The sequence below is a fragment of the Ursus arctos genome, unplaced genomic scaffold (assembly GCF_023065955.2).
Source record: "Ursus arctos isolate Adak ecotype North America unplaced genomic scaffold, UrsArc2.0 scaffold_4, whole genome shotgun sequence".
Lineage (NCBI taxonomy): Eukaryota > Metazoa > Chordata > Mammalia > Carnivora > Ursidae > Ursus > Ursus arctos.
Window position 1 is genome coordinate 29,527,327 of NW_026623056.1, and position 13,996 is coordinate 29,541,322.

At 37.1% G+C, this 13,996-nt stretch overlaps 1 protein-coding gene across 1 annotated transcript in view; it reads left to right on the forward strand.

The window, feature by feature from the left end:
- The first annotated feature begins 215 nt into the window (after positions 1 to 215).
- The window catches only part of CCDC14 (coiled-coil domain containing 14), a 48,406-nt gene continuing 34,625 nt past the window's right edge, over positions 216 to 13,996 (forward strand). Inside the window, exons 1-9 of the mRNA XM_026495072.4 lie at positions 216 to 340; positions 6,962 to 7,017; positions 7,341 to 7,413; positions 7,653 to 7,722; positions 7,814 to 7,933; positions 8,984 to 9,220; positions 9,332 to 9,423; positions 10,522 to 11,020; positions 12,962 to 13,103. Of these exons, the coding sequence (XP_026350857.2) occupies positions 311 to 340; positions 6,962 to 7,017; positions 7,341 to 7,413; positions 7,653 to 7,722; positions 7,814 to 7,933; positions 8,984 to 9,220; positions 9,332 to 9,423; positions 10,522 to 11,020; positions 12,962 to 13,103 (1,319 nt within the window). The 5' untranslated portion in view covers positions 216 to 310. The remainder of the gene's footprint in view (positions 341 to 6,961; positions 7,018 to 7,340; positions 7,414 to 7,652; positions 7,723 to 7,813; positions 7,934 to 8,983; positions 9,221 to 9,331; positions 9,424 to 10,521; positions 11,021 to 12,961; positions 13,104 to 13,996) is intronic.

The window sequence follows — 13,996 nt, forward strand, 5'->3', positions numbered from 1 at the left end:
CCAGCCTGCCCCCTCCCAGCCCGGCCCCGCCCCGCTCGCGTTCTGTGGGCTTCTCCCACCCTCCCTGCCTGTGTGTGACGAGCCCACGGCTGGAAGAGGTCTATTGCGCACGCCCAGAGCGCAGCGCTGGGAGTGCTGGAGAGGCCTCGGCTGCACTCCCGAGACTATGAGGCGCGGCATTCGGCGGGCTCCTTCCCGGAAGCGGAAGCTTGGGGGGCGGGCCAAGGGGGGCCGGGAGTCCGCGGCGGTTAATTCCTTTTATCGGGCGGCTTTACTTCCCTCCGTCTGGGCTTCTCTGAGGCTGCGAGAGATGGTCAGGTCCGGATCTCGATCGGGCCAGGTGAGGGCTGCGGACCTGAGGCGTCCACCATGGGGGTAGAGAAGGACTGAGGGGGTTCTAGTGCCGGGAGAAGTGCAAAACTCTGAAAAAAAAAGTAGAAACAAAGACAATGCGGCGGCATTAAAAATGCTGAGAAAGGGGAGTTGGGGGGGGGACACCCAATCTTAACATCGTAACACAGCCGCTCTGCCCATAGATGTATATTCTGTTTTAATCGTAGTAGTCCTCCAGAGTACTGACTTTGGTGTAAGGCGCGGGTTCGAGTCCAGCCTCCGCCCTGGGTGGAGTGACTTACCCTCTCCAAGGCTCAGTACTGTGTCGCGTCAAATCCAGGTTCTCGGCTTTTCCACCTAGTGCCGCTATTAGCTCGTTCTCCGTCACAATTGCTGGTATTTTACCACTAGGAAATACTAGTCTCCCAATTAGTGCCCCCGCCTTCAGCCTTAGCCTTCTCAAATGCACGCCCCTCCTTGTAAACTAAATGATTCACTTTTCTGCTTAAAAATCCACACGAACACTTCGTTTTCAAGGTAAAAATAGCAGTACTTTGGCCTGTCAGCACAGCCATTTTTTGATCCCACCAGTGCATTCCTTACCAGACCCCGCCTCCATTCCAAAAGTATCCAGCACTGTTCACCTGTTTGTTCGGCAATGTCCTGAATGCCCCATACCCCCTCATGCTTCCATGCCTTTGCACTTTCATTTCTGTCCTGCTTAGAATGCCCTTCTATTCCTGGTACCTCCACTCTCCATCGCCTCCTCACCTCAAGGGCCACTTATAGAAGGCTTAGCCTAGCACTCGCACATCCCCATTGTTGGGGCGCTCCTTACCGTCCCTTTTGTGCTCGGTGCTAACAACCGTAATCAAACCGCTTTTCAGGCTAGAGACGTTGCCAATCTGTCTACCTCACTACACAATTTATCTCTCTATCCTCAAGGCTTACGACAGCACGTGGCATATGGTAGATTTTTGGGTAATGAATCAACTATTTCTCACGGAGACTCACTACCTAGAGTGATCTTATTCCTCTTTAAATATATCCACCTCTCTGGTTTTTTAATCTCCATTTATCAACTCACCTGTGATGCTGTCTTCCCCATTAATGTGAGTCTTACACTTTTTTTCAAGACCTGGCTCAAGACTTTCTTCATGAGTACTTCCTGACCATCCTCACCTTTATAGATCTTTCTCCTCTATTGAGTGAACTCGGAGTATGTGCAGTTGGGGGGGGGAGAAACATGGTTTTTGTAATTATGGTCACCTACAGATTTAGATTCCAGTTCTGCCACTACTGTGGTAGTGATATTAATTAAAGTACTTTTTACTTCTCTAAGCCTCCTTTCCCTTAGCTATAAAATAAGTGTATATAGGTATCATTCTGCCTCAAAGAATTGGGGAATATAATGAGAACCTGGTAAAACATCTGTTTCACTCTTGGCATAAGTATGCAACAAAATTTGGTCTTTTTTTTTTTTTTAAGATTATTTATTTATTTGACCGAGAGAGAGAGAGAGAGAGAGAGAGAGACAGCCAGCGAGAGAGGGAACACAAGTGGGGAGTGGGAGAGGAAGAAGCAGGCTTTCCAGCGGAGCAGGTAGCCCGATGTGGGGCTCGACCACGCCCCGAGGGGAAGGCAGACACTTAACGACTGAGCCACCCAGGCGCCCCCAAAATTTGGTCCTCTTAAAAACAGTTTACAACCATCTTAACGATAAGAATAGCTAACATTTAGGTAGCGCTCATGTGACAGATGCTATTCTTAAGTATTTTTACATAGCACACATAATTCTTTTAATAGCCTTATGAGGTAGATACTATTATCTCTTCATTTTCTAGTTGAGGAAATTGAGGGATGAAGGGCTCAAATAATTTTCTTATAGTTACAAAACTCATTAACAGCAGGATTCAGACCCACAAAGCTGGTGCCAGAGTCCATTCTTTAAAACATTACACTATATTTAATCAGATGTATGACTTTGAACAAGCCTCCTTTCTGAAACTTAGGTTCCTGCTTCACATAAATAATAAATCATGGGGTGTGGATTAAATGGAAATGAAAGACTTTGGGACACTCTAAATTATTCTACAAATGTAATTTTATCTTGTGCTTGTTGGTAGGAGATAGAACTTGTAAGAAATGCTTATATTTTTCTCAAATAGCAAAGAAAAATAGTTTAAGGATAATACCCAGTGGAAGTAAATGTGAGATAAAGCAAAACAATTGTCTCATGCATTGTGATTTGGGGCACTCCTTTTGGAGAGTATTTTAATAATTTGTATCAAGGGCTATTAAATGAATAATGGCTTTTCACCAAATAAATAAGCTTTTAATCCTGACTATGAAAAGGCTTTTTTTTTTTTTTTTTTTTTTTTTTGTATATCAGGAGGTTTATTTCAGGCTTCTTTTTCAGTTGTGAAAAATATGAAGCAAACCAAGGATATGTCATATTACTTCCACTCAAGGAAATATTATACAACCATTTAAAAAGATTTGAAAGTATGCTAATATGGAAACATTTAAAAATAAAATCATAAGATTTACTTTTTCGTAACTAGCTGGTCATTATGGCTAAGTAAATAATTCATATGAAAAAAGACTGGAAGTCCCAGTAGCAATAGCTAGTGCCTAGGTCTTGGTTTCTAAATATTATCATCCACTAAAAGGAACCACGACTGCATGGGGGAATGGTCAACTCCACAGCTGAAGCAGGGAAATTATAAGATGAGCCTGGATACATCAAAACAAAAGGCATCTGCAGAGTAAAGGAAACAACAGAGTGAAGAGGCAACTTATGAAGTGGGGAAAAAAGATTTGTAAACCTTCTGTCTACTAAAGGGTTAATATCCAAAATATATCAGGAATTCCTACAACTCAATAGCAAAAAAACCAACCTGATTAAAAAATGAGCAAAGGATTTGAATAGACATTTCTCCAAAGATGTATAAAAGGGCAGTAAGCACATGTGTTGAACATTACTAGTCATTAGGGAAATGCAAATCAAAACCACAATAAGATAACACCTCACACCTTTTAGGATGGCAATTCTCATTGGCAAGGATATGGAGAAATTGGAACCCTTAAAAACTGTTGGTGAAAATGTAAAATGGTGCAGCTGCTATAAAAAATAGCATGACAGTTCCTCAAAAAGTTAAAAATAGACCTCTTATATGATCCAGAAATTCTACTCCGGGGTTTTTATACAAAAGAATATGATCTTAAAGAGATATTTGCTCTTCTGTGTTCACTGCAGCATTATTCACAGTAGCCAACATGTGGAAGCAACCTAAATGTCTATTGGTGGATGAATGGGTAAAAAAAAGTGCTATATACACACAATGGAATCTTATTCAGACTTAAAAAAGAAAAAATCCTGCCATATGCAACATAAATGAACCTTGAGGATATTATGCTAAGTGAAATAAGCCAGTCAAAAGGACACAGATATTGTGTTATTCCACTTACATAAGAAATCTAAGATAGTCACAATCATAGGAACAGAGAGCAGAATGGTAGATGCCAGAGACTGGAGGGAGGAGGGAATTGGGGAATTGCTATTCAGTGAATATAACGTTTCAGTTATTCAAGATAAATAAGTTCTAGAGATCTGCTATACAACATCGTGCCTGTAGTTAACTGGTGTTGATCTCATGTTAAGTGTTCTTACTACAATGAAAAACAAAACCAAAGGATGAGCCCAGAGCATCTTGTTGCAGAAAGTAAGGATACTCAAAAAATAATGGGGACATGTTAAAATGATACAAGAGCCAGTTTGAAAAGACTACCATTGGCAGAATCTGGGACAATTGGAGCATCAAAATACTCTAAGTAGTGATGATAATGGATCATAACCCATTGAATAAAATAGGGATCAGTGAGTCCATACTAACAAACAATGAAGGAAAAGTGCTTACCTAGGGTTGAATGCCAACTAATAAATGTAGAAGAAATGATGTAAATTAGACAAGTCACCATTTCACAAGTGGATTAAGGTAAGAATCATCATTGGATGCTCAAACTACTGGGAGAAAGTGTGATGAATAGGAAGTCTGCATGATCTCAAAGTATCTGCCCAGTAAATGCTTAATACAAAGGTAAAAATAGTAACCCTACAGTGAAAAATCTGGCAGACACCATCTTAAATAATCAAAGTTTACATCACCGGTAATGGGACAAACTGATGCCATGTCCATACTCATAAGAAGGACAACATCAAAAACCAGGGATGTACTGTATGGTGACTAACATAATATAAAAAAACATTTAAAAAAAAAGGACAAAACCTCCCTTTTGTGGTATTCCTGCCAAAAATGTACACCCTGAATCTAATCATGAGGGAAAATCAGACAAGTCTAAATGTCTGGAGGGACATTTTACAACATAACTGGCTTGTACTCTTTAAATATATGAAGGTTAAAAAGACAATGAGTGATAACTTGAGGAACTATTCCAGATCAAAGGAGGCTAAGAGGTGTGACAATTCAACGCAACATATGATCCTGTATTGCACACGGATCAGCATTTTTTAAAAATAAAGGACAGTATTGGAATAATAGGCAAAATGTCAGTAAGGTCTATAGTTTATAATACAGTATCATTGTTAATTTCCTGATTTTGGTAATTATACTGTGGTCATATAAGTGACCTTGTTCTTAGGAAATATTTAGGAGTAAATATTTAATATCATACCTGCAACTTACCCTGAAATGTTTCAGAAAAACAATAATACTATTTGTATGTATTTTTTATATTTTGTATATTGTGTTACTATGTATATTTTGAGAGAACATGGCAGATATAGTGAAATATCAACAGTTGTGGAATCTGGGTAAAGTGTATACAGAAATTCTGTATCTGTATCAAAACAAAAAAAGTTTTGATGAACTTTATGGAGAAATGTCATGTAATCCTACAATTATGCTATATGTTTACCTCTGTATACATTTAAAAAAATTTTTGAAATATAATTGTGGTAGTTGTTTTTGGACTTGGTCCAGAACATAGTAGCACCATGGTTTGGAATTTTATTATGATTCTGGCCAGAACACCAACCTATGTATGTACCAAAGGGAAAGACCCTGAGGGTGTCATGCAGGGAGCAGCCAAGCAATGCTACATAGGGTCTTGTTTCCTGCAACGTCGGTGCTCATTGCTGGCCTTATGACTCCCTCATATCTCAAATTATCTCAAGAAGAAGTATAACTCTATTAACCCAATTTTTAAAATGTGTTCTCAGCTGCATGTAACTCCAGATAGTTTAATAGTTACTGCTCAAAGCTATCTTGGGATGAAATATGTAACATGTCAAGAAAAACCATAAATCTAACTGTGAACAGTGACTACTTCTGAAGGGTGAAATGAGGGAGTGAGTAGGGAATTTAACTCGTCTTTTAAAAATTATATTTTAAGGACACCTGGGTGGCTCAGTCGGTCAAGCGTTTGCCTTCGGCTCAGGTCATGATCCCAGGGTCCTGGCATGCTGCTCCCCCTGCTTATACTCTCGCGCTCTCTCTGGCAAATAAATAAATAAAATCTTTTTAAAAATTATATTTTAAATAGAGATTGTAGTTATCTGTTATTAAGATATAAAAAGTTATACCATGGATAGTCTCCCTTCTTGCTCTGTCCCCCAGATTCTCATTTTCCCTCCCAAGAGGCAAACACAATGAACTTTTACTTGCCTAACTTTCAAGACACTGGATGCATGTTAAAGCAAGTCCATTTTTTCCCTTATACACAAATGTAGCCCACTTATTAAAATAAAATTGTTTTAAAAAATATATGAGTTCGAAAAGACAGTAAGAATGCGATGTAGATAGTTTTCATGGGCTGGTCTTGTCAGGCATTCTAAACAATGTGGATAAATAATAGAATCAGAGTTATGAACTCTGTGCTATGTGTTGAATTAATTTTATGTTTTGAAGACTTGGAATGTACAAAATGTTCAGAGATTGAGTATAGTCCAAACTTACTATAGTAGATACTTCTGGTTAAAATAATATCTCAACTTCATTTTCAGTTTACACAGACTTAAGGAACAAATATATGTGCTGTTTGTTTGACATTTTATGTAGAACAATTTATTAATAAGAGTCCAATTGTAAATATGGATTTACAGGATATATCACATTTATAAAAAATTAATAACATGCTATTTACATCAAATGGAATATTATTCAGCCTTAAAAAGGAAGGAAATTTTGACACTTGCTACAAGACATTAGTTGAAGTGAAATAAGCTAGTCACAAAAGGAAAAATACCGTATGATTCCATTTATATGAGCTTCCTAGAGTAGTCAAATTCATAGAGACGGACATTAGAAGGGTGGTTGCCCGGGTCTGGGGGCAGGAGTTGGTGGGAAGTTAATGTTTAATTGGTACAGAATTTCAGTTTGGCAAGATGAGAAGATTCTGGAAATGGGTGGTTGTGTTGGTTGCACAGTGTGAATATATTTAATGCCACGGAACGTACGCTAAAAAAATGGCTACAATGATAAGTTTTGTCATATTTTTCCCACAAAAAGAAAGGAAACAACATTTCAGGTTTTGTCAAGACAGCGTACTGAGAATATAATAGAACAATGTTTGTATATTTACTATAATATAATGCATTATATCATAGGTGTTCTCTTCAGGAAAACACACTGGACCTGCTAAATTAACAAATGGAAAGAAAGGGTAAGTACTTAAAGAAGTTTACAACTTCAGAAAATCTCAAGAAACTTTTCAGGTCTTTGAGCTGCACTAAATTTTGCCTACCCCAGAAAACTGGACAGGTCTCTACCTTCACAAACTCTGGGGAGGAATCTTCCATATCTACTCATGTTGATCATTCTGGTGTTTAATAGTCCTTATAATCATTATAAAATCCTATATAAATCTATTTTATGGACAATCTTTCTTATCCAACCTTTGCTGGGAAGAAAATGACTACTTATTAATATATTTTGGAAGAAAAATTTTGTAGTATTTGTGAAAATATTAATGAACTTGTTTTCTAGGACCCAGTTAAGAAAGATATCACGTTTTAATGCAGATTCTGGCTATAGTATCCATTCTGAATCAGAAAGTCAGGTAAGATTAAACTGAATAGATACAATATACACTATTTTAATTAATCTTCAGGTAAAAGCTAAGAAGTGGGAATAAAAATTCAGAGGTAAAGTATTGAAGGCTTTTCGCTTTAAAATGTTTTCTACCAATAATAAATTGCTTCTGAAAAAAGAAAATTTGAAACTACATAATTTGTTTTTTTTTTTTTTTCCCCTGCACTAAAATTTTGTCTGCATTTCTAAATGACTTTCTCCTTACAGACTGAAACTGTACAAGGGCTTGATGGTTGTGCTTCTTTGCTGAGGGACATTTTGAGAAATGAAGATTCAGGTTTTTTAATTTTTTAAATAACTCTTTGCTAATCACCTTTTCTCAAATAATTCTCTTAATGCAAATGAATTTTTGTTTTAATTATTAATAGGTTCAGAAATAGCATACTCAGAAAATAGATATAATCCCAGATCCTTAGAAGGCAAAAGATTTGGAGCTAAAAAGAAAGGACATGAAAAATATGTTCCTTTGGGAGTCCGGAAGGAAATTTGTAAGTATTTTTTCTCTTTTTTGTTTAAATATGATCTTTGGGGCACCTGGCTGACTCAGTCAGTGGAGCGTGTGACTCTTGATTTTGGGGTTGTGAGTTCAGGCCCCATGTTGGGTGTAGAGATTACTTTAAAAATAAATAAAATCTTAAATATATATAATTTTTAATTCTGAGAGTTTTGAGAATTATTGGGAGTATGCAGTTGGTCTTTCATTTTACTAACATGTGGTTATTCAGGTGTGTATGTGTGTGCTTACGCTTTTCTTTCTCTATTCCGCTTCTAAGTGCTGGATAGTTACTTTGTTTACCATCGCTTTCCCAAGAAGAAAAGTAGAAGAAGTGACTGACTAGGTTTTGTAGAAGAAAAGGGTCAAACTCAGAATAGCATTTAGGAGGTATATATAGAGTTATCTTTGTTCTCCTTGCCACTTAATTCCATAAATAACCACAGATGGGTTGTGTTTCATGTGCATACTTATAAATACTAATTATTTTAGATTCATTTTATGTGTATATATTATAAGTAGGTTTATTACTCAACTTTAAATGCCAGGTTAGTTAAGATTTTGTCTGAGGGCCCAATGTGTAGATTAAGTACACTTTTATTCTTGCTCTCAAAGCTCTGATTTTTTTTTTTTTTAATGGTCCAAGTATCAAAATTGCTACAGAGTATCCTGTCTCTCTTATTCTGTTTTCCCCTGAAAGCATGAACTGGACAAGGAGCAAGGTAGAGTTTTACTGGATTTTGGAAATAACGTCCTTAAAGAGGGGTCTTGTAATTGAAGGAGACATTTTACAAATACCATTTAATAGAGATTTTAAAGATGTAGTATAGATAATTTTTGACTGGAGAACACACACAATCCATTAACTACTTTTAAAAGAGAATTTGAGGTGATTTTCTTTAGGGGGTGATACTGGTAAAGCCCTTCTACAAAGTATATGATAAATTGAGCTATTTCTGAGAGTCTTTTTCTTCCGTAATATTTTATGGTAAAAGTTTTTGAAGAATCATATTTCAAGAATTTGTTTTTCCTTCTTCCATATTAGTATCTTCAGATAATAAGAAACATATACCTAATGAAGCTTCTGCTGGAAGTGAGAGAGGCTCATCAGATATACCACAAAATTGGTCACTGCAAGATCACTATAGAATGTATTCACCCATAATATACCAAGCCCTCTGTGAGCATGTGCAGACTCAAATGTCACTGATGAATAACTCAGCTTCAAAGAACAACCCTAATGGTATTCCTGCTGTACCTTGCCACACCATGTCTGATTCTGGTTAGTATGAATGTTATTTTAAAAAGCATGAATATAAACTCTAATTAAGTTGCCTACTTATTGTAAAAGCAGTATGAGATGTGATAACTTTTTCTCCCTCTTACCTTTTAGAGTCTCAGGCAACTCTACATTCTAGTGGCTTCTCTACTTCCACCCCAGTCCAGTTACTTCAGCATCCATCCTGCCCTCCAGTGGTTCATTCTGTGGGTACAGTTTATACATTATACAAGCAATTATTTGCTTTGAGAAATCATCACCTTAAGAGAGAGAAATTGAATTTACTGATTGTATCATAATGCCCTAAGATGTAAATATGAATTTTTTTTCAAATTATTTTTTACTAGAAAAGTTTTATCCATTCATTAAGGACAGTGGTTGGGGGGTGGGGAGGGAAAGAGATCAGCAGAAAAAAGAAATCACCCATACCTACCACTTAAGCACATTTGCTATTAACATATTGATAGAGCGCTTGCCAATCATTTAATTCTCTGGTTTTATTTTCTGGTTTTTATTTAAGTTTGCTTTCTTTTAAAAGTATAGTCATAAGGGCGCCTGGTGGCTTAGTTGGTTAAGCGTCTGCCTTCAGCTTAGGTCATGATCCCAGGGTCCTGGGACGGAGCCCCACATCGTCTGGCTTCCTGCTAGTGGGGAGCCTGCTTCTCCCTCTCCCTCTGCAGCTCCCCCTGCCTGTGCTCGCTCTCTGTCAAATAAATAAACAAAATCTTTTAAAAAAATAAATAAAAATATAGTCATAATTAAATTATACAGTTTTATATACTACCTTTTTTACTTAGCATTTTATTGTAAACATGTTTCTCAATTAATATATACCTTTTGTAAATTTTTTATGTGTTAGTACTCTATTTAGTGGATATACTGTAGTCCGTGTAACTACTCCCCTATGGTAGGACATTTAAGTAACAGTTTTTTACTACCATAATGTTTCCGTAAACATGTTTGTGCAAAAGCTTTTTGTACATTTGAGCTTATCTTCTTGCAATGCAATTTCCCAAAGTGGAAGTTTGTTTTGTCCCAAGGTGGACTGATTTTTGAAAAGCCTTTAAACCATGTGTGATATTTGCACACAGTTTTAGTCATGGCTTTATAATGTTCCCATCGTGCAGAGTGAGCTAACTAATAAGCTTTAAAAAACTAGAATATTGTGCTCCGGGGAAATCCAGCTTACCTCACTGGTAAGCTATAACTCCATCCTGCAAGTTTATTGTATTTGAGTTTATTATACTTAATGCCTACAGGTCAGTGCTCACATTTTTGAAGGCTTGTTTTTTTTCTGTCTGTAGGAGGTTCAGACTGATGGTGACAACCAGTTTGCATCACAAAATAAAACAGTTTCTGTGAACTGTACTGATGTCCTGCGGAATTCCTTCAGTCCTGGTCTTGGAGTTCCATGTAGCCTGCCCAAAACCGACAAACCGTCTATTCCACCATTCCAGCAGCTGGGTTTTGTTAATGGATTTCTGCCACAGCAAGGAGTTCCTAAGGAACCAGACCTACTAAAGTGTTTTCAAACATACATGAATCTATTGCATTCTTATCCGGACAGTCAGACACACCGAAGCCCCACTCTGTTGCCGCCAGCTTTCCCGTCCAGTAATGAAGACAACTGTGCCAGAGAACAAACTGGAGAAGTCACAAGTGAAGGAAAGGATTTAAACATACACATGAGAGATTCAAGAATAAAGGATGTGCAGAAGGCAAAAAATGTGAACCAGAGTGCCGACAAAGCCAGAACTCTAAAGTATTTGCTGGGAGAGCTCAAGGCCCTGCTAGCAGAGCAAGGTATATGAGCACTTTTAAAATAATTTTCTGTAGCGTGGTGTTAATGCTAGAGAGCAATGTCATAGTATTTAGTCATCATTTATATTTAGAATGGTCAACATGGAGTTTGTGGTATTTTCCACAGAAATGTCTTGAGCTAGTAAGGAAGTGAGTTCTGCCTATTTTGTTACTTTCTAGGTTTTGATCCCTCTTGTTTCCTGTGGGTTTGAAATGTATGAGAGAGTATCAAACAGTCTTTTATTTGCAAGTGTGTATTCATTCTACTTGATTCAAAAGGACCTTGAGAAGATTCAACCAAAGAGAATTTATAGCCATAAACTTACAGGGGTTAGAAGAGCCCTAAAGGTGATTAACTCCCTTAAATGGAGTGGTAATTTTTGCTATTTTAAAAAAATGTAGAGATTTTCTTCCCATCATTTCTTTAATAACCAGTTGTTATAAGATTTAACAAATCTGACTTTGAGAAGTAATCCAAACCTTTTAATGCCATTTGCAGTTTACTTTTGGGTTTTTTTAAATTAAGAAAAATGTCTAAGGTGGAGTTATGAGATATTTGAGCCAAGTTGTATTCATTTGTTTTCATTATGTGTATATGCTAATAGCTTTCACTTGGAGTGAGTTACAGATTTGTCATCTTAGAAACCACAATAATTGATTGTGGAAGCACTGACTGAATACCTAATATTTGCAGACTGACAAAAAGAAATTCCAAATCTTAAAATGTGTTACAGGAACATAGCACTATTAATCTGAAGGTTCAATATATTAAAATCTCTGTGTTTTCAGACCTTCAATTTATTACTATTCTCTTAACCAAATACTTAATCGTAGGAACAATAATAATAAGAGTAACAATATTGTCATTTATTGAGTATTTACCATGTGCCCAGCACTGTGCTGAGTGTTTTATATGCATTACCTCATTTAATCCTCACAACAATCCGATGAGACATTGTTATCTCCATTTAACTATCGAAAATCTGGGCTTCAGGAAGTTAAGTAATTTGACTAAAGTTCCATTGCTAGAAAATGCTGGAGCCCAGATCTCTACCTCCAGTGCTTATGAGCAAAACCACTCTACAAAGGATTGGTAGGGAGCTTCTCAATAGTTGGTCACAGATGTTTACTGTGTACATGTACTTTATTTACACCAGGGTGTTAAAATACCCATGGGATTGAGTAAAGTTTTATAATTTAGAATATACTTTCTACCTCTTTTGGATTTGAGAAAGTAAATATTATAATAATTAAATGTTTTCAGTCCGCGGAAAATTTGAATGGAAATGAAGGGGCAAATATAAAAGGACAAAAGATCTAAAATCCACCTTCTCCCTGTGTCTATTTGCTACCTCCCAAACCATCCACTCCCCACAAAAAATAGCAAAAATGGTACTGCTTTTGATGTGGACACCAAATGAGGTGTGGCTGGTTGTTTTAAATCTATTTTATAAAATTAAATAATAAAATCTTATCAGAGTAAATCCTCCCTCAATATTTTACCAAATTGAATCACCTAAAATGAATTATTTACTTATGCCAGGATCAAAGGATGTATTGTAAATGTCATTACTGTAATCAATTATAGGAAACCCTTCAGCAGTGATAGGAGTCCAATAGTCCTTTGGGAATGTAAGCTAGGAGACATGTCAGCTATCTTCCTACTAGACTCTTTAACTGAAAAAAATCACTAATTCTATGATAGAAGATTAATCTTTAGTTTGTTGAATTTAGTTTCTTTAGAATTTTTTTGAATAAGCAAATGCAGGCAACAGGAAAGAGGAAAATAGGATTTATACATCACATTTATGAGTAATTAAGTTGTTTGTTTATAGCAAATATGTATATATCTGGAGAATTTTCTTTTTTAGTAATACACATGAATAGTCTTATCCAAAAATAATTTACAGTATTGTTATTACTTATTTCTTCTCCCTTTCATAGAGGATTCAGAAATCCAGAGGTTGATTGCAGAATTGGAGGCGTGTATATCTCTGCTTCCAGCAATAAGTGGAAACACAAATATTCAAGTTGAAATAGCACTGGCCATGCAACCACTAAGAAGTGAGAATGCTCGGTTACGCAGGTACAAATCGTTCTTTGAATATTTTTGTCATATGCAAAGATGTCCCGTGGCCAGAACAAAGGTGCCAAATGAGCTATCTAGGACTCTGTAAGAAAAATAGATTTACTGTTTCACTGCGTTTCTACTTTTACTTCTCCATTTCTAAACGTTGCCAGCGTTCTCTAACTCTTCTTCCGTTACTTCTGCTCGCTAGTACATATTTTCTCCCACTTCCTTTGCCTCCATTGTCTCACTGGTTGGTAGGATATAGAGAGGAAAATGAAGTTCCCCAGGGCATTTGTCAGGCTAGTCTGGGTTGTCCTGCAGTAACAAACTCCAGAGTCTCAGTGGCATAGCATGGCCAAAGTTTCTTTCTCCCTTATGCCAAGACCAATGTGGGTCGGCAAAGACCCTCTTTCATCCTATGATTCAGGGTTTAGGTTCCCTCCATCTCATGAGGCCACCTTCTCATACGACATGTTTTTCAGGGAAAAGAGAACACAGATCTGGCAGACCAAGTCTACACACCCTAGCCCAGAAGTGATAGTCTCACTTCTACTTCTGTTTTGTAGGCTAAAATGAGGCATATGGCCCTGCCTAATGTAAAGATTTGGGACATAAAATTTTCCTATACTGCCCATACAGTCCAGGAGGAAAGGAGAACCCGATGGGGTGAGCACCAGTAGCCCCACCACGCTCAGACATAGAAAAAAACTCATTTAAATTCTTAGATATTTTTTCTTTTGGCTATTTTAACTTATGTAGGAAGTCACATATTATTAGCAATGTCCTAATTTTGAATGTTTCAGTGATGGCCACCAAGGCTGCTACCGTAGGTGTGTACTTTGCAGAGAATGAGAATACAGTGTTGGTGCTTCTGCGGCCCTGCAGTGTGCGTGCGCCCTGAGCGGGTA